General features: G+C 42.3%; 1 protein-coding gene across 1 annotated transcript in view; it reads right to left on the bottom strand.

Moving 5' to 3' along the window:
- The window catches only part of gabbr1b (gamma-aminobutyric acid (GABA) B receptor, 1b), a 232,337-nt gene that overhangs the window by 31,212 nt on the left and 178,388 nt on the right, over positions 1-22,737 (bottom strand). The window contains 3 exon segments of the mRNA XM_072550149.1: positions 459-575; positions 4,340-4,472; positions 5,719-5,869. Coding sequence (XP_072406250.1) covers positions 459-575; positions 4,340-4,472; positions 5,719-5,869 — 401 coding nt within the window.

Below are 22,737 nucleotides of genomic sequence, written 5' to 3'. Positions count from 1 at the left end.
GGGAGACGGAACGACAAGGGGGAGACAGGCAAAGAGAGGGAAGAGAGATGGAGAGGCAGAGAGAGGAGACATAGGAACAAATATCGACGGAATTAAGGAAAATAAAATAGAAGGGAGAGAGAGAGGCAAGGGCAAAGAAAGGGTTTGTATTTCTACAGCATCTTCATGTCCTTAGGACATCCCTGAGGAAATTCATGATCCCTTAAACGTTCAGACACAGTTGAAATGTAGAGGCAGTTTGACACGAGATGGGAGAGACAGCGCACAAGCTGACAGCATTATTACTGAAACAATGAGCATGGCCTGCTATAGCTGTAGGTCTCCCCCTTTCCTGGCCCTTCACCAGGTCAAGATGTGTCCTACCCTTCTCAAGGGCAATGCGAGATGGGGTGCAACAAACGCCACCTGCCCTCGCATCTGCTGAAAGAACCTTTTACAAAAAAAAAATCAAGCCGTACTTTCCGTTTCTCCTTCTTGTCGTCCTTCTTGGTAAAGACGGTGTGGACCCACCAGATCTTGGTGAACATGCTGCCATAAGCTAGGCTGAAGCCCAGGCCTAGTAACCACACTCGAGCCTGTGGGGGAGGTCAAGCAAAAGAACGCGTTAACAGTTAATTTGGAGATGCACACTGGGCCACGAACCTTACCCCTTTTTGAAAAGATTCATGGACCAGACTAAACCCCCTCAAGGTTTATTAGGATAGCCTAGACTCTGACTTTTTCTTATTTTAATATCGAGTGTAAGGCATTCCGTTCTGGATGCAATTCGATTGGTCAAACTATTCAACTTCAAGCATCACATAATTTATTTTTATTTTACAATTAAAATCATTGAACCATGGAATCCCTCCAGTGTGGAAACAAGCCATTTGCCCCAACAAGTCCAAACCGACCCTCCAAAGTGCAACCCAACCAGACCCATTCCCCCTACCCTATATTTACCCCTGCACCTAACCTACACATCCCTGGACACGATGGGGCAATTTAGCACGGCCAATCCATCATATCCTGCACGTCTTTGGATTGTGGGAGGAAACCGGAGCACCCGGAGGAACCTCACGCAGACACAGGGAGAATGTGCAAACTCCACACAGACAGTTGCCCAAGGTTGGAATCGAACCCGGGTCCCTGGCGTTGTGAGGCAGCAGTGCTAACCAATGAGCCACCGTGCCACCCCAAAATACAGACAATATAAAAATAAGAGAATTGGCTTAACTGTCACTCTATTGAAATGCTGAAGAAAATAATGGATATATTAACTACTACTGATTAACTGTTCCAATACAGTAACAGTCCATAAACACACCCTTGGCAAAGGCAAATTCAGTAAAATAGATTGTCTCACACACAAACCTGGCAGCAGGAAGAGAACCCCGGCCTTCAGCTGTAACAGGGAGAGGAATAAGATCTTCCACATCCAACTTCAAGACCCCAGCAATTGCTGCAAACTAAAACTAAAAATCTGTGGGAGATTGCCCCACCCATTCAGGCTGCTTCTATTGTTCTAACTTTAAAAAAGAAACACCTAGGGTCTCCCAAGCTGTTTGTTGGCTTTGAGTGGAACACTCATCACCTCTTGGCTCAACCTTTCTTCATGAAAGAAACGAGGATGAAGTACACCTCTTAAAGACGTAGTGTCGTCACAACTAGAATTGTTTTCAAATCCCCCGACAGCACAAACTGGTCTGTTTGGGGGATAAAACAAAACCCAGTCAGGCTTTCTGTTCGGACATAGGCCGCAATGGGGCGGATCGAAAGGGTTTTCCGGCTCTCCACTGAGAACCAAGGCCGTTGCCATGTTACTGGAACATCTTTCATTTGTATAAAATCTTTCACAGCCTCAATCATTTCAAAACAACTAATAAAGTCGGCTTGAAGGGGAGTCAACGTCGTGGAAAAACGTGGCAGTCAATTTTGTGCACAGCAAAGGGACAGTGCTCAGATGATCCATTTTGTAGCGGTTTTGGCTGAGGGGGTTAACTATTGGCTCAAATAACTGCTTTGCCCGTTAATTTAGAATGTTTTCCTTGTGTCTGTCTGAGAAGGTAGGTGGGTCCTCGATTTGATGTCTTCTGCAGAAGGAGGCACCTCTAATTTATCAGCACCCTCTCAGGGCTGCACAAAGGGTTTTGAATATGGCCCCGAAGTGTAAATCGAGTGCAAGACCTCCTGACTCAGGGACAGGGGTGTGGCCGATTGGAGACCTCGGTGCAGGTTCTGTCGGGGACGGACTCCCAGAGCCGGGAATGCCTGCGGAAGTGTCACTCAGTGCATCTTTATTCAGCCGCGGGTCAGGGGTAACACGGTGGCTCAGTGGTTAGCACTGCTGCCTCACAGCACTGGGAGCCTGGGTTCGATTCCAGCCTCGGGCGACTCACTGTGTGGAGTTTGCACATTCTCCCCCGTGTCTGCGTGGGCTTCCTCCGGGTGCTCCGGTTTCCTCCCACAGTCCAAAGATGTGCAGGTTAGGGTGGATTGGCCGTGCTAAATTGCCCCATAGTGTCCAGGGATGTATAGGTTAGTATGGATTGGCCGTGCTAAATTGTCCCACAGTGTTCAGGAATGTATAGGTTAGTATGGATTGGCCGTGCTAAATTGTCCCACAGTGTTCAGGAATGTATAGGTTAGGTGCATTAGTTGGGGGCAGGGGATGGATCTGGGTGGATTACTCTTCAGAGGGTTGGGGTGGGCTTATTAGGCCGAAGGGCCTGTTTCCACACTGTGGGGGGTTCTACTCTAACACCCTCGTCTCAGATAGAGTCAAACAACATTTAAAAGACAGTTGGACACATACATGGATAGGGGAGGTTTAGAAGGCTATGGGTCAAGTGCAGGGAAATGGGGTTAGAGTGGATGGACATTTTGGTTGGCACGGACCAGTTTGGGCTGAGGAGCTGACTCCATGATGTAGGACTCGATGACTCTAATGCAGTTACCTGACCCCAAACTCAGTTAGAACCCCCCCTCCTCCTCCCCCTCCTCTCCCTTCCCCCCCCCCACCAGCCGTCTGTTGTGAAAAACATCCAATTGACGGGGATTTCAGTTCAGGGAGAAGTGACATCTTGCTTGAATTGTGTAAGAGGTTGGTGAGGAGCACCTGGAATGCCCTCTGCAGGTTTGGTCCCCTTGCCTCGGGAAAGATACTCTTGCCATAACAGCGAGAGCGACAAAGGTTCATCAGGTTTGTCCCCAGGAGTGGCGGGAGAAGGGAAGTTGGGAAATTGAGCCTGTTTCCTTTCGAGATTTGAGTAATGAGCACGTGCGGCCAACTCAAGGAGATAGTCTTGGGGCAGACGCAGGTAAGACGTTTTCCCCACTCGGAAATTTCATATTGGAGATGAGAAGGAGTTATCTTACTCAGAGGATTGTGAACCTTTGGAATTCTCTACCATGGAGGGCTGTGGATTCTCAGTCTTTGCGTCTGTTTAAGGGAGAGATCAATAGGTTTCCGATTACCAGCGGTGCAGAGGATTATGGGTGTGGAGGGTGGGGTTGGCTAAAAGGACAGGTGTTACGTCAGCCGTGATCGTATGGGCTGGCAGGCTTGATGGGCTGGATCACCCACTCCTGCTTCTACGTTCCTAAGTCCTGTCTGGCTGCATAAAGGAAAGAATGAACAACCTCGAGACTTCACAAAATTCAAAATGGGGCAATGACGTATCCGTGGCAACGTCACGAGGGGCTCCAATAACAGAGGGCTCTGGGACACATGGGCTCAGATCCCATCTGGTAGAATTTAAATGCCATACAGAATTGGAAACCAGTCCCAGCAGTTCGGAAATGGTCACTGAGCACCCCAATAGGGAAGGAATTCTGCCCTCCTTGCCCAGTCAGGCCACTACAGGACTCCAAACCCACAGTAAAGTGGCTGCAGTTTTACTGCCTGACTGAAATAGCCCAGCAAGATCGTCAGTCTAAGGGCAATCAGGAATGAGCAATAAATGCCAGGGATGCACATATCCCATGAAAGAATTTTTTGAAAAAGCCAATCAAGTATTTTTCAAGGCTAGTTGGTTGCTGTTGTGAGTGAGTGAGTGGAGGAATGAGCTTTATTGTCACTTAGACCATCATCCTAGGTACTGAGGTACAACTTCAGTTACAAGGTTAGTTCCAGTGTCACCAATGTGACCAACACACAGCGCCATCTTAGGTACAGAGTACCTAGGTACGATCCTCAGCTTCGGGATAGAGGAATGAAAAACACAATGTGCTGGAGAAACTGAGCAGGTCTGGCAGCACCCGTAAACAGAGAGAGAGAGAGAGAGAGAGAGAGAGAGAGAGCGCGAGACAGCTGTTAACTTTCCGACTCTGTGTGTTGGCACACCTCTGGATGACTCACCTGGCAAACCAGAGGGAAGTGCCACTGGTGAATGTGGTAACCGTCTAATCCGAGCGGGAATACAGCCGCGAGGGCCAGGGTGCAGCCCACTGCCGTCATGTTATTCAGGTAGGGCTGGGAGTTCTGGATGTACCTGGGAAAGAACACACTCGTGACCAACAACGTCCTGCGTCTGCATGGTAGATGCTCGGAAGTCTCGCGCTAAAGGAGGCGGTGCTGTTTGGTCTGTAACGTCTGGACTGGCTATACAAACGAGGTGTCATTGCCAGGTACCGATCTCCTGCTTCCCCATGCTCTCCTCCCCTCAACCCCACCCCATACCCTTGGGCACATTGTTTGTATCCAAATAACCATCCAGTGCAAATCTGAAATGCCTCAACTGAACCCGCACCCAAACCACTCACTGAGTGGGAAAGGTTTCGCTTACATGTTCCCTGCTACTTTTGCAAATCATTTTAAAATCTATGCTGTCCCCCTCTGGTTCCTTTTAGGAACAGGAACTGTTTCCCCCTTCTATCTGCACATGATTTCAAACACCTTGATCATAGAATCCCCTACAGTGTGGAAACAGGCCGTTCGGCCCAACAGGTCCACGCCAACCTCTCCAAAGTGTAACCCACCCTGACCTATTCCTCTACAGTTACCCCTAACTAGTGCACCTAGACTCACATCCCTGAACACTACGGGCAACTTAGCACGGTCAATTCACCTGACCTGCACATCTTTGGACTGCAGGTGGAAACCCCATGCAGACAATGAGAGGACGTGCAAACTCTACACAGACAGTCGCCTGAGGGTGGAATCGAACCTGGGTCCCGGGCACCTTGAAACGGCAGTGCTAACCACGGAGCCACCGTGCCACCATGATCAAGTCCCCTGCTAGCCTTCTTAAATAGAACCAACATCCCAATATGGACGCCTTGCATGGGTGGGATTGGGGGCAACTTCTGAACAAAACATGGCGCCGAATGACACAAGGAGATATTGGGGCAAATGACCGAAACCAAAAGAATACATTTCAAGGTTCATTTTAAAGCCAGCGAGACAGTCAGAGAGGCTCATTAAGGACAATTCACAGGCTGGGGTTCAGACACACAGAAGCACGGCGAATGACACTGGAGCGATTAATCGGGGATACACAAGAGGTCAGACTCAGATGAACACAAACTGCATGAAGGGTTTCTGAGGCTGAGGGAGAAACAGAGAGAGAGAGAGAGAGAGAGAGAGAGAGAGGGAAGGGCAAGGGATTGGAGAACTTTGCAAACGAGGATGAGCATTTTAAAAAGGAGGGTTTGCCGGAATGGCAGTCAGTACAGGTCACCCAGGGTGATGACTGACCAACATGAATCACTGAGCCCCTTCCACACATCCCCACTTACCGGACGTTACTGTTGTAGATGTTAAATGTGAGGCAGATGATTCCCAGCAAAATCCCGAGCCCAGCCAGCACCGAGACCGACACAAAGAGCTTCTGGGATAAATATCGAAAAGTCGGGATGACCTTTGTATGGTCAGCAGGAGGGGTCCCACCTGGAAAGGCAAGGCAGCAACAGTCAAGGGTAAGGAGGCTGGGCTCATTGTAAGAACAAAGTTTCATAACACCCTACGCCCTACAATTAGATTCCAGTCTGTAACTCACTCCCAGGTATCCATTATTCTGTATATAAACCATCTGAACCCCTCGATTAGATTCCAGTCTGTACCTCACTCCCAGGTATCCATTATTCTGTATATAAACCATCTGAACCCCTCGATTAGATTCAAATCTGTAACTCACTCCCAGGTATCCATTATTCTCTATATAAACCATCTGAACCCCTCGATTAGATTCCAGTCTGTAACTCACTCCCAGGTATCCATTATTCTCCATATAAACCATCTGAACCCCTCGATTAGATTCCAGTCTGTAACTCATTCCCAGGTACCCATTATTCTGTATATAAACCATCTGAATCCCTCGATTAGATTCCAGTCTGTAACTCACTCCCAGGTATCCATTATTCTGTATATAAACCATCTGAACCCCTCGATTAGATTCCAGTCTGTACCTCACTCCCAGGTATCCATTATTCTGTATATAAACCATCTGAACCCCTCGATGAGATTCAAATCTGTAACTCACTCCCAGGTATCCATTATTCTCTATATAAACCATCTGAACCCCTCGATTAGATTCCAGTCTGTAACTCACTCCCAGGTATCCATTATTCTGTATATTAACCATCTGAACCCCTCGATTAGATTCCAGTCTGTAACTCACTCCCAGGTATTCATTATTCTCTATATAAACCATCTGAACCCCTCGATTAGATTCCAGTCTGTAACTCATTCCCAGGTATCCATTATTCTGTATATAAACCATCTGAACCCCTCGATTAGATTCCAGTCTGTACCTCACTCCCAGGTATCCATTATTCTGTATATAAACCATCTGAACCCCTCGATTAGATTCCAGTCTGTAACTCACTCCCAGGTATCCATTATTCTATATATAAACCATCTGAACCCCTCGATTAGATTCCAGTCTGTAACTCACTCCCAGGTATCCATTATTCTATATATAAACCATCAGAACCCCTCGATTAGATTCCAGTCTGTAACTCACTCCCAGGTATCCATTATTCTATATATAAACCATCTGAATCCCTCGATTAGATTCCACTCTGTAACTCACTCCTAGGTATCCATTATTCTATATATAAACCATCTGCACCCCTCGATTAGATTCCAGTCTGTAACTCACCCCCAGGTATCCATTATTCTGTATATAAACCATCTGAACCCCTCGATTAGATTCCAGTCTGCAACTCACTCACAGGTACCCATTATTCTATATATAAACCATCTGAACCCCTCGATTAGATTCCAGTCTGCAACTCACTCACAGGTACCCATTATTCTATATATAAACCATCTGAACCCCTCGATTAGATTCCAGTCTGCAACTCACTCCCAGGTATCCATTATTCTGTATATAAACCATCTGAACCCCTCGATTAGATTCCAGTCTGTAACTCACTCACAGGTATCCATTATTCTGTATATAAACCATCTGAACCCCTCGATTAGATTCCACTCTGTACCTCACTCCTAGGTATCCATTATTCTATATATAAACCATCTGAACCCCTCGATTAGATTCCAGTCTGTAACTCACCCCCAGGTATCCATTATTCTCTATATAAACCATCTGAACCCCTCGATTAGATTCCAGTCTGTAACTCACCCCCAGGTATCCATTATTCTATATATAAACCATCTGAACCCCTCGATTAGATTCCAGTCTGTAACTCACTCCCAGGTATCCATTATTCTGTATATAAACCATCTGAACCCCTCGATTAGATTCCAGTCTGTAACTCACCCCCAGGTATCCATTATTCTATATATAAACCATCTGAACCCCTCGATTAGATTCCAGTCTGTAACTCACTCCCAGGTATCCATTATTCTGTATATAAACCATCTGAACCCCTCGATTAGATTCCAGTCTGCAACTCACTCACAGGTACCCATTATTCTATATATAAACCATCTGAACCCCTCGATTAGATTCCAGTCTGCAACTCACTCACAGGTACCCATTATTCTATATATAAACCATCTGAACCCCTCGATTAGATTCCAGTCTGCAACTCACTCCCAGGTATCCATTATTCTGTATATAAACCATCTGAACCCCTCGATTAGATTCCAGTCTGTAACTCACTCACAGGTATCCATTATTCTGTATATAAACCATCTGAACCCCTCGATTAGATTCCACTCTGTACCTCACTCCTAGGTATCCATTATTCTATATATAAACCATCTGAACCCCTCGATTAGATTCCAGTCTGTAACTCACCCCCAGGTATCCATTATTCTCTATATAATCCATCTGAACCCCTCGATTAGATTCCAGTCTGTAACTCACCCCCAGGTATCCATTATTCTATATATAAACCATCTGAACCCCTCGATTAGATTCCAGTCTGTAACTCACTCCCAGGTATCCATTATTCTGTATATAAACCATCTGAACCCCTCGATTAGATTCCACTCTGTAACTCATTCCTAGGTATCCATTATTCTATATATAAACCATCTGAACCCCTCGATTAGATTCCAGTCTGTAACTCACCCCCAGGTATCCATTATTCTGTATATAAACCATCTGAACCCCTCGATTAGATTCCAGTCTGTAACTCACTCCCAGGTATCCATTATTCTCTATATAAACCATCTGAACCCCTCGATTAGATTCCAGTCTGTAACTCACTCCCAGGTATCCATTATTCTGTATATAAACCATCTGAACCCCTCGATTAGATTCCAGTCTGTAACTCACTCCCAGGTATCCATTATTCTATATATAAACCATCTGAACCCCTCGATTAGATTCCAGTCTGTAACTCACTCACAGGTATCCATTATTCTCTATATAAACCATCTGAACCCCTCGATTAGATTCCAGTCTGCAACTCACTCCCAGGTATCCATTATTCTGTATATAAACCATCTGAACCCCTCGATTAGATTCCAGTCTGTAATTCACTCCCAGGTATCCATTATTCTATATATACACCATCTGAACCCCTCGATTAGATTCCAGTCTGTAACTCACTCCCAGGTATTCATTATTCTGTATATAAACCATCTGAACCCCTCGATTAGATTCCAGTCTGTAACTCACTCCGAGGTATCCATTATTCTATATATAAACCATCTGAACCCCTCGATTAGATTCCAGTCTGTAACTCACTCCCAGGTCTCCATTATTCTTTATATAAACCATCTGAATCGCTCGATAACATTCCACTTTGTAGCTTATTCCCAGGTATCCATTATTATGTATATAAACCATGTGAACCCCTCGATTAGATTCCAGTCTGTAACTCACTCCCAGGTATCCATTATTCTCCATATAAACCATCTGAATCCCTTGATAACATTCCACTTTGTAGCTTATTCCCAGGTATCCATTATTCTGTATATAAATCATCTGAACCCCTCGATTAGATTCTGGTCTGTACCTCACTCTCAGGTATCTATTATTCTGTATATAAACCATCTGAACCCCTCGATTAGATTCCAGTCTGTAGCTCATTCCCAGGTATCCATTATTATGTATATAAACCATCTGAACCCCTCGATTAGATTCCAGTCTGTAGCTCATTCCCAGGTATCCATTATTCTGTATATAAACCATCTGAACCCCTCGATTAGATTCCAGTCTGTAACTCACTCCCAGGTATCCATTATTCTGTATATAATCCATCTGAACCCCTCGATTAGATTCCAGTCTGTAACTCACTCCCAGGTATCCATTATTCTATATATAAACCATCTGAACCCCTCGATTAGATTCCAGTCTGTAACTCACTCCCAGGTATCCATTATTCTGTATATAAACCATCTGAACCCCTCGATTAGATTCCAGTCTGTAACTCACTCCCAGGTATCCATTATTCTGTATATAAACCATCTGAACGCCTCGATTAGATTCCAGTCTGTAACTCACTCCCAGGTATCCATTATTCTATATATAAACCATCTGAACCCCTCGATTAGATTCCAGTCTGTAACTCACTCCCAGGTATCCATTATTCTGTATATAAACCATCTGAACCCCTCGATTAGATTCCAGTCTGTAACTCACTCCCAGGTATCCATTATTCTATATATAAACCATCTGAACCCCTCGATTAGATTCCAGTCTGTAACTCACTCACAGGTATCCATTATTCTGTATATAAACCATCTGAACCCCTCAATTAGATTCCAGACTGTAACTCACTCCCAGGTATCCATTATTCTCTATATAAACCTCCTCAACCCCTCGATTAGATTCCAGTCTGTAACTCACTCCCAGGTATCCATTATTCTATATATAAACCATCTGAACCCCTCGATTAGATTCCAGTCTGTAACTCACTCACAGGTATCCATTATTCTGTATATAAACCATCTGAACCCCTCAATTAGATTCCAGACTGTAACTCACTCCCAGGTATCCATTATTCTCTATATAAACCTCCTCAACCCCTCGATTAGATTCCAGACTGTAACTCACTCCCAGGTATCCATTATTCTATATATAAACCATCTGAATCCCTCAATTAGATTCCAGTCTGTAACTCACTCCCAGGTATCCATTATTCTGTATATAAACCATCTGAACCCCTCTATTAGATTCCAGTCTGTAACTCACTCCCAGGTATCCATTATTCTGTATATATACCATCTGAACCCCTCGATTAGATTCCAGTCTGTAACTCACTCACAGGTACCCATTATCCTGTACATAAACCACCTGAACCCCTCGATTAGATTCCAGTCTGTAACTCACTCCCAGGTATCCATTATTCTGTATATAAACCATCTGAACACCTCGATTAGATTCCAGATTGTAACTCACTCCCAGGTATCCATTATTCTATATATAAACATTCTGAACCCCTCAATTAGATTCCAGTCTGTAACTCACTCCCAGGTATCCATTATTCTGTATATAAACCATCTGAACCCCTCGATTAGATTCCAGTCTGTAACTCACTCCCAGGTATCCATTATTCTATATATAAACATTCTGAACCCCTCAATTAGATTCCAGTCTGTAACTCACTCCCAGGTATCCATTATTCTCTATATAAACCATCTGAACCCCTCGATTAGATTCCAGTCTGTACCTCACTCCCAGGTATCCATTATTCTGTATATAAACCATCTGAACACCTCGATTAGATTCCAGATTGTAACTCACTCCCAGGTATCCATTATTCTATATATAAACATTCTGAATCCCTCAATTAGATTCCAGTCTGTAACTCACTCCCAGGTATCCATTATTCTCTATATAAACCATCTGAACCCCTCGATTAGATTCCAGTCTGTACCTCACTCCCAGGTATCCATTCTTCTATATATAATCCATCTGAATCCCTCAATTAGGTTCCAGTCTGTACCTCACTCCCAGGTATCCATTATTATGTATATAAACCATCTGAACCCCTCGATTAGATTCCAGTCTGTAGCTCATTCCCAGGTATCCATTATTCTGTATATAAACCATCTGAACCCCTCGATTAGATTCCAGTCTGTAACTCACTCCCAGGTATCCATTATTCTGTATATAAACCATCTGAACGCCTCGATTAGATTCCAGTCTGTAACTCACTCCCAGGTATCCATTATTCTGTATACAAACCATCTGAACCCCTCGATTAGATTCCAATCTGTAACTCACTCCCAGGTATCCATTATTCTATATATAAACCATCTGAACCCCTCGATTAGATTCCAGTCTGTAACTCACTCCCAGGTATCCATTATTCTATATATAAACCATCTGAACCCCTCGATTAGATTCCAGTCTGTAACTCACTCACAGGTATCCATTATTCTGTATATAAACCATCTGAACCCCTCGATTAGATTCCAGTCTGTCACTCACTCCCAGGTATCCATTATTCTGTATATAAACCATCTGAACCCCTCAATTAGATTCCAGACTGTAACTCACTCCCAGGTATCCATTATTCTCTGTATAAACCTCCTCAACCCCTCGATTAGATTCCAGACTGTAACTCACTCCCAGGTATCCATTATTCTATATATAAACCATCTGAATCCCTCAATTAGATTCCAGTCTGTAACTCACTCCCAGGTATCCATTATTCTGTATATAAACCATCTGAACCCCTCTATTAGATTCCAGTCTGTAACTCACTCCCAGGTATCCATTATTCTGTATATATACCATCTGAACCCCTCGATTAGATTCCAGTCTGTAACTCACTCACAGGTACCCATTATCCTGTACATAAACCACCTGAACCCCTCGATTAGATTCCAGTCTGTAACTCACTCCCAGGTATCCATTATTCTGTATATAAACCATCTGAACCCCTCGATTAGATTCCAGTCTGTAGCTCATTCCCAGGTATCCATTATTATGTATATAAACCATCTGAACCCCTCGATTAGATTCCACTCTGTAGCTCATTCCCAGGTATCCATTATTCTGTATATAAACCATCTGAATCCCTCGATAACATTCCACTTTGTAGCTCATTCCCAGGTATCCATTATTCTCTATATAAACCATCTGAATCCCTCGATAACATTCCACTTTGTAGCTTATTCCCAGGTATCCATTATTCTCTATATAAACCATCTGAACCCCTCGATTAGATTCCACTCTGTAGCTCATTCCCAGGTATCCATTATTCTGTATATAAACCACCTGAACACGTCGATTAGATTCTGGTCTGTACCTCACTCTCAGGTATCCATTATTCTGTATATAAACCATGTGAACCCCTCGATTAGATTCCAGTCTGTAACTCACTCCCAGGTATCCATTACTCTATATATCAACCATCTAAACCCCTCGATTAGATTCCAGTCTGTACCTCACTCCCAGGTATCCATTATTCTGTATATAAACCATCTGAACCCCTCGATTAGATTCCAGTCTGTAACTCACTCCCAGGTATCCATTATTCTGTATATAAACCATCTGAACCCCTCGATTAGATTCCAGTCTGTAGCTCACTCCCAGGTATCCATTATTCTGTATATAAACCATCTGAACCCCTCGATTAGATTCCAGTCTGTAGCTCATTCCCAGGTATCCATTATTATGTATATAAACCATCTGAACCCCTCGATTAGATTCCAGTCTGTAGCTCATTCCCAGGTATCCATTATTCTGTATATAAACCATCTGAACCCCTCGATTAGATTCCAGTCTGTAACTCACTCCCAGGTATCCATTATTCTGTATATAATCCATCTGAACCCCTCGATTAGATTCCAGTCTGTAACTCACTCCCAGGTATCCATTATTCTGTATATAAACCATCTGAACCCCTCGATTAGATTCCAGTCTGTAACTCACTCCCAGGTATCCATTATTCTGTATACAAACCATCTGAACCCCTCGATTAGATTCCAATCTGTAACTCACTCCCAGGTATCCATTATTCTATATATAAACCATCTGAACCCCTCGATTAGATTCCAGTCTGTAACTCACTCCCAGGTATCCATTATTCTATATAAAAACCATCTGAACCCCTCGATTAGATTCCAGTCTGTAACTCACTCACAGGTATCCATTATTCTGTATATAAACCATCTGAACCCCTCAATTAGATTCCAGACTGTAACTCACTCCCAGGTATCCATTATTCTCTATATAAACCTCCTCAACCCCTCGATTAGATTCCAGACTGTAACTCACTCCCAGGTATCCATTATTCTATCTATAAACCATCTGAATCCCTCAATTAGATTCCAGTCTGTAACTCACTCCCAGGTATCCATTATTCTGTATATAAACCATCTGAACCCCTCTATTAGATTCCAGTCTGTAACTCACTCCCAGGTATCCATTATTCTGTATATATACCATCTGAACCCCTCGATTAGATTCCAGTCTGTAACTCACTCACAGGTACCCATTATCCTGTACAAAAACCACCTGAACCCCTCGATTAGATTCCAGTCTGTAACTCACTCCCAGGTATCCATTATTATGCATATAAACCATCTGAACCCCTCGATTAGATTCCAGTCTGTAACTCACTCCCAGGTATCCATTATTCTGTATACAAACCATCTGAACCCCTCGATTAGATTCCAATCTGTAACTCACTCCCAGGTATCCATTATTCTATATATAAACCATCTGAACCCCTCGATTAGATTCCAGTCTGTAACTCACTCCCAGGTATCCATTATTCTATATATAAACCATCTGAACCCCTCGATTAGATTCCAGTCTGTAACTCACTCACAGGTATCCATTATTCTGTATATAAACCATCTGAACCCCTCAATTAGATTCCAGACTGTAACTCACTCCCAGGTATCCATTATTCTCTATATAAACCTCCTCAACCCCTCGATTAGATTCCAGACTGTAACTCACTCCCAGGTATCCATTATTTTATATATAAACCATCTGAATCCCTCAATTAGATTCCAGTCTGTAACTCACTCCCAGGTATCCATTATTCTGTATATATACCATCTGAACCCCTCGATTAGATTCCAGTCTGTAACTCACTCACAGGTACCCATTATCCTGTACATAAACCACCTGAACCCCTCGATTAGATTCCAGTCTGTAACTCACTCCCAGGTATCCATTATTCTGTATATAAACCATCTGAACCCCTCGATTAGATTCCAGATTGTAACTCACTCCCAGGTATCCATTATTCTATATATAAACATTCTGAATCCCTCAATTAGATTCCAGTCTGTAACTCACTCCCAGGTATCCATTATTCTCTATATAAACCATCTGAACCCCTCGATTAGATTCCAGTCTGTACCTCACTCCCAGGTATCCATTCTTCTATATATAAACCATCTGAATCCCTCAATTAGGTTCCAGTCTGTACCTCACTCCCAGGTATCCATTATTCTGTATACAAACCATCTGAACCCCTCGATTAGATTCCAATCTGTAACTCACTCCCAGGTATCCATTATTCTCTATATAAACCTCCTCAACCCCTTGATTAGATTCCAGTCTGTAACTCACTGCCAGGTATCCATTATTCTGTATATAACCCACCCTGAACCCCTCGATTAGATTCCAGTCTGTAACTCACTCACAGGTATCCATTAGTCTGTATATAAACCATCTGAACCCCTCAATTAGATTCCAGACTGTAACTCACTCCCAGGTATCCATTATTCTCTATATAAACCTCCTCAACCCCTCGATTAGATTCCAGACTGTAACTCACTCCCAGGTATCCATTATTCTATATATAAACCATCTGAATCCCTCAATTAGATTCCAGTCTGTAACTCACTCCCAGGTATCCATTATTCTGTATATAAACCATCTGAACCCCTCGATTAGATTCCAGTCTGTAACTCACTCCCAGGTATCCATTATTCTGTATATAAACCATCTGAACCCCTCAATTAGATTCCAGTCTGTAACTCACTCACAGGTACCCATTATCCTGTCCATAAACCACCTGAACCCCTCGATTAGATTCCAGTCTGTAACTCACTCCCAGGTATCCATTATTCTGTATATAAACCATCTGAACCTCTCGATTAGATTCCAGACTGTAACTCACTCCCAGGTATCCATTATTCTCTATATAAACCATCTGAACCCCTCGATTGGATTGCAGATTGTAACTCACTCCCAGGTATCCATTATTCTATATATAAACATTCTGAATCCCTCAACTAGATTCCAGTCTGTAACTCACTCCCAGGTATCCATTATTCTCTATATAAACCATCTGAACCCCTCGATTAGATTCCAGTCTGTAACTCACTCCCAGGTATCCATTATTCTATATAGAAACCATCTGAACCCCTCGATTAGATTCCAGTCTGTAACTCACTCCCAGGTATCCATTATTCTGTATATAAACCATCTGAATCCCTCAATTAGGTTCCAGTCTGTACCTCACTCCCAGGTATCCATTATTCTGTATATAAACTATCTGAACCCCTCGATTCGATTCCAGTCTGTAACTCAATCTCAGGTATCCATTATTCCGTATATAAACCATCTGAACCCCTCGATTAGATTCCAGTCTGTAACTCACTCCCTGATATCCATTATTCTATATATAAACCATCTGAACCCCTCGATTAGATTCAAATCTGTAACTCACTCCCAGGTATCCATTATTCTGTATATAAACCATCTGAACCCCTCGATTAGATTCCAGTCTGTAACTCACCCCCAGGTATCCATTATTCTATATATAAACCATCTGAACCCCTCGATTAGATTCCAGTCTGTAACTCCCTCCCAGGTATCCATTATTCTACATATAAACCATCTGAATCCCGCGATTAGATTCAAATCTGTAACTCACTCCCAGGTATCCATTATTCTCTATATAAACCATCTGAACCCCTCGATTAGATTCCAGTCTGTAACTCACTCCCAGGTATCCATTATTCTGTATATAAACTATCTGAACCCCTCGATTAGATTCAAGTCTGTAACTCACTCCCAGGTATCCATTATTCTGTATATAAACTATCTGAACCCCTCGATTAGATTCCAGTCTGTAACTCACTCACAGGTATCCATTATTCGATATATAAACCATCTGAACCTCTCGATTAGATTCCAGTTTGTAACTCACTCCCAGGTATCCATTATTCTGTATATAAACCATCTGAACCTCTCGATTAGATTCCAGTCTGTAACTCACCCCCAGGTTACCATTATTCTGTATATAAACCATCTGAACCCCTCGATTAGATTCCAGTCTGTAACTCACTCCCAGATATCCATTATTCTATATATAAACCATCTGAACCCCTCGATTAGATTCCAGTCTGTAACTCACCCCCAGGTGTCCATTATTCTATATATAAACCATCTGAACCCCTCGATTAGATTCCAGTCTGTAACTCACTCCCAGGTGTCCATTATTCTGTATATAAACCATCTGAACCCCTCGATTAGATTCCAGTCTGTAACTCACCCCCAGGTATCCATTATTCTATATATAAACCATCTGAACCCCTCGATTAGATTCCAGTCTGTAACTCACACCCAGGTATCCATTATTCTATATATAAACCATCTGAACCCCTCGATTAGATTCCAGTCTGTAACTCACTCACAGGTATCCATTATTCTATATATAAACCATCTGAACCCCTCGATTAGATTCCAGTCTGTAACTCACTCCCAGGTGTCCATTATTCTGTATATAAACCATCTGAACCCCTCGATTAGATTCCAGACTGTAACTCACTCCCAGGTATCCATTATTCTCTATATAAACCTCCTCAACCCCTCGATTAGATTCCAGACTGTAACTCACTCCCAGGTATCCATTATTCTATATATAAACCATCTGAATCCCTCAATTAGATTCCAGTCTGTAACTCACTCCCAGGTATCCATTATTCTGTATATAAACCATCTGAACCCCTCTATTAGATTCCAGTCTGTAACTCACTCCCAGGTATCCATTATTCTGTATATATACCATCTGAACCCCTCGATTAGATTCCAGTCTGTAACTCACTCACAGGTACCCATTATCCTGTACAAAAACCACCTGAACCCCTCGATTAGATTCCAGTCTGTAACTCACTCCCAGGTATCCATTATTTCTGTATATAAACCATCTGAACCCCTCGATTAGATTCCAGATTGTAACTCACTACCAGGTATCCATTATTCTATATATAAACATTCTGAATCCCTCAATTAGATTCCAGTCTGTAACTCACTCCCAGGTATCCATTATTCTGTATATAATCCATCTGAACCCCTCGATTAGATTCCAGTCTGTAACTCACTCCCAGGTATCCATTATTCTATATATAAACCATCTGAACCCCTCGATTAGATTCCAGTCTGTAACTCACTCCCAGGTGTCCATTATTCTGTATATAAACCATCTGAACCCCTCGATTAGATTCCAGTCTGTAACTCACTCCCAGGTATCCATTATTCTATATATAAACCATCTGAACCCCTCGATTAGATTCCAGTCTGTAACTCACTCCCAGGTGTCCATTATTCTATATACAAACCATCTGAACCCCTCGATTAGATTCCAATCTGTAACTCACTCCCAGGTATCCATTATTCTGTATATAAACCATCTGAACCCCTCGATTAGATTCCAGTCTGTAACTCACTCCCAGGTATCCATTATTCTGTATACAAACCATCTGAACCCCTCGATTAGATTCCAGTCTGTAACTCACTCCCAGGTATCCATTATTCTGTATATAAACCATCTGAACCTCTCGATTAGATTCCAGACTGTAACTCACTCCCAGGTATCCATTATTCTCTATATAAACCATCTGAACCCCTCGATTGGATTGCAGATTGTAACTCACTCCCAGGTATCCATTATTCTATATATAAACATTCTGAATCCCTCAACTAGATTCCAGTCTGTAACTCACTCCCAGGTATCCATTATTCTCTACATAAACCATCTGAACCCGTCGATTAGATTCCAGTCTGTAACTCACTCCCAGGTATCCATTATTCTATATATAAACCATCTGAATCCCTCAATTAGGTTCCAGTCTGTACCTCACTCCCAGGTATCCATTATTCTGTATATAAACTATCTGAACCCCTCGATTAGATTCCAATCTGTAACTCACTCCCAGGTATCCATTATTCTCTATATAAACCTCCTCAACCCCTTGATTAGATTCCAGTCTGTAACTCACTCCCAGGTATCCATTATTCTGTATATAACACACCCTGAACCCCTCGATTCGATTCCAGTCTGTAACTCAATCTCAGGTATCCATTATTCCGTATATAAACCATCTGAACCCCTCGATTAGATTCCAGTCTGTAACTCACTCCCTGATATCCATTATTCTATATATAAACCATCTGAACCCCTCGATTAGATTCCAGTCTGTAACTCACTCCCAGGTATCCATTATTCTGTATATAAATCATCTGAACCCCTCGATTAGATTCCAGTCTGTAACTCACTCCCAGGTATCCATTATTCTATATATAAACCATCTGAATCCCTCGATTAGATTCAAATCTGTAACTCACTCCCAGGTATCCATTATTCTGTATATAAACCATCTGAACCCCTCGATTAGATTCCAGTCTGTAACTCACCCCCAGGTATCCATTATTCTATATATAAACCATCTGAACCCCTCGATTAGATTCCAGTCTGTAACTCCCTCCCAGGTATCCATTATTCTACATATAAACCATCTGAATCCCGCGATTAGATTCAAATCTGTAACTCAGTCCCAGGTATCCATTATTCTCTATATAAACCATCTGAACCCCTCGATTAGATTCCAGTCTGTAACTCACTCCCAGGTATCCATTATTCTGTATATAAACTATCTGAACCCCTCGATTAGATTCAAGTCTGTAACTCACTCCCAGCTATCCATTATTCTGTATATAAACTATCTGAACCCCTCGATTAGATTCCAGTCTGTAACTCACTCACAGGTATCCATTATTCGATATATAAACCATCTGAACCTCTCGATTAGATTCCAGTCTGTAACTCACTCCCAGGTATCCATTATTCTGTATATAAACCATCTGAACCTCTCGATTAGATTCCAGTCTGTAACTCACCCCCAGGTTACCATTATTCTGTATATAAACCATCTGAACCCCTCGATTAGATTCCAGACTGTAACTCACTCCCAGATATCCATTATTCTATATATAAACCATCTGAACCCCTCGATTAGATTCCAGTCTGTAACTCACCCCCAGGTGTCCATTATTCTATATATAAACCATCTGAACCCCTCGATTAGATTCCAGTCTGTAACTCACTCCCAGGTGTCCATTATTCTGTATATAAACCATCTGAACCCCTCGATTAGATTCCAGTCTGTAACTCACCCCCAGGTATCCATTATTCTATATATAAACCATCTGAACCCCTCGATTAGATTCCAGTCTGTAACTCACACCCAGGTATCCATTATTCTATATATAAACCATCTGAACCCCTCGATTAGATTCCAGTCTGTAACTCACTCACAGGTATCCATTATTCTATATATAAACCATCTGAACCCCTCGATTAGATTCCAGTCTGTAACTCACTCCCAGGTGTCCATTATTCTGTATATAAACCATCTGAACCCCTCGATTAGATTCCAGACTGTAACTCACTCCCAGGTATCCATTATTCTCTATATAAACCTCCTCAACCCCTCGATTAGATTCCAGACTGTAACTCACTCCCAGGTATCCATTATTCTATATATAAACCATCTGAATCCCTCAATTAGATTCCAGTCTGTAACTCACTCCCAGGTATCCATTATTCTGTATATAAACCATCTGAACCCCTCTATTAGATTCCAGTCTGTAACTCACTCCCAGGTATCCATTATTCTGTATATATACCATCTGAACCCCTCGATTAGATTCCAGTCTGTAACTCACTCACAGGTACCCATTATCCTGTACATAAACCACCTGAACCCCTCGATTAGATTCCAGTCTGTAACTCACTCCCAGGTATCCATTATTCTGTATATAAACCATCTGAACCCCTCGATTAGATTCCAGATTGTAACTCACTCCCAGGTATCCATTATTCTATATATAAACATTCTGAATCCCTCAATTAGATTCCAGTCTGTAACTCACTCCCAGGTATCCATTATTCTGTATATAATCCATCTGAACCCCTCGATTAGATTCCAGTCTGTAACTCACTCCCAGGTATCCATTATTCTATATATAAACCATCTGAACCCCTCGATTAGATTCCAGTCTGTAACTCACTCCCAGGTGTCCATTATTCTGTATATAAACCATCTGAACCCCTCGATTAGATTCCAGTCTGTAACTCACTCCCAGGTATCCATTATTCTATATATAAACCATCTGAACCCCTCGATTAGATTCCAGTCTGTAACTCACTCCCAGGTGTCCATTATTCTATATACAAACCATCTGAACCCCTCGATTAGATTCCAATCTGTAACTCACTCCCAGGTATCCATTATTCTGTATATAAACCATCTGAACCCCTCGATTAGATTCCAGTCTGTAACTCACTCCCAGGTATCCATTATTCTGTATACAAACCATCTGAACCCCTCGATTAGATTCCAATCTGTAACTCACTCCCAGGTATCCATTATTCTATATATAAACCATCTGAACCCCTCGATTAGATTCCAGTCTGTAACTCACTCCCAGGTATCCATTATTCGATATATAAACCATCTGAACCCCTCGATTAGATTCCAGTCTGTAACTCACTCACAGGTATCCATTATTCTGTATATAAACCATCTGAACCCCTCAATTAGATTCCAGACTGTAACTCACTCCCAGGTATCCATTATTCTCTATATAAACCTCCTCAACCCCTCGATTAGATTCCAGACTGTAACTCACTCCCAGGTATCCATTATTCTATATATAAACCATCTGAATCCCTCAATTAGATTCCAGTCTGTAACTCACTCCCAGGTATCCATTATTCTGTATATAAACCATCTGAACCCCTCTATTAGATTCCAGTCTGTAACTCACTCCCAGGTATCCATTATTCTGTATATATACCATCTGAACCCCTCGATTAGATTCCAGTCTGTAACTCACTCACAGGTACCCATTATCGTGTACATAAACCACCTGAACCCCTCGATTAGATTCCAGTCTGTAACTCACTCCCAGGTATCCATTATTCTGTATATAAACCATCTGAACCCCTCGATTAGATTCCAGATTGTAACTCACTCCCAGGTATCCATTATTCTATATATAAACATTCTGAATCCCTCAATTAGATTCCAGTCTGTAACTCACTCCCAGGTATCCATTATTCTCTATATAAACCATCTGAACCCCTCGATTAGATTCCAGTCTGTACCTCACTCCCAGGTATCCATTCGTCTATATATAATCCATCTGAATCCCTCAATTAGGTTCCAGTCTGTACCTCACTCCCAGGTATCCATTATTCTGTATACAAACCATCTGAACCCCTCGATTAGATTCCAATCTGTAACTCACTCCCAGGTATCCATTATTCTCTATATAAACCTCCTCAACCCCTTGATTAGATTCCAGTCTGTAACTCACTGCCAGGTATCCATTATTCTGTATATAACCCACCCTGAACCCCTCGATTAGATTCCAGTCTGTAACTCACTCACAGGTATCCATTAGTCTGTATATAAACCATCTGAACTCCTCAATTAGATTCCAGACTGTAACTCACTCCCAGGTATCCATTATTCTCTATATAAACCTCCTCAACCCCTCAATTAGATTCCAGACTGTAACTCACTCCCAGGTATCCATTATTCTATATATAAACCATCTGAATCCCTCAATTAGATTCCAGTCTGTAACTCACTCCCAGGTATCCATTATTCTGTATATAAACCATCTGAACCCCTCGATTAGATTCCAGTCTGTAACTCACTCCCAGGTATCCATTATTCTGTATATAAACCATCTGAACCCCTCAATTAGATTCCAGTCTGTAACTCACTCCCAGGTATCCATTATCCTGTCCATAAACCACCTGAACCCCTCGATTAGATTCCAGTCTGTAACTCACTCCCAGGTATCCATTATTCTGTATATAAACCATCTGAACCTCTCGATTAGATTCCAGACTGTAACTCACTCCCAGGTATCCATTATTCTCTATATAAACCATCTGAACCCCTCGATTGGATTGCAGATTGTAACTCACTCCCAGGTATCCATTATTCTATATATAAACATTCTGAATCCCTCAACTAGATTCCAGTCTGTAACTCACTCCCAGGTATCCATTATTCTCTATATAAACCATCTGAACCCCTCGATTAGATTCCAGTCTGTAACTCACTCCCAGGTATCCATTATTCTATATATAAACCATCTGAATCCCTCGATTAGATTCAAA

This window comes from Chiloscyllium punctatum, chromosome 30, assembly GCF_047496795.1.
Source record: "Chiloscyllium punctatum isolate Juve2018m chromosome 30, sChiPun1.3, whole genome shotgun sequence".
NCBI lineage: Eukaryota > Metazoa > Chordata > Chondrichthyes > Orectolobiformes > Hemiscylliidae > Chiloscyllium > Chiloscyllium punctatum.
This window is presented reverse-complemented; position numbering and strand designations above follow the sequence as displayed.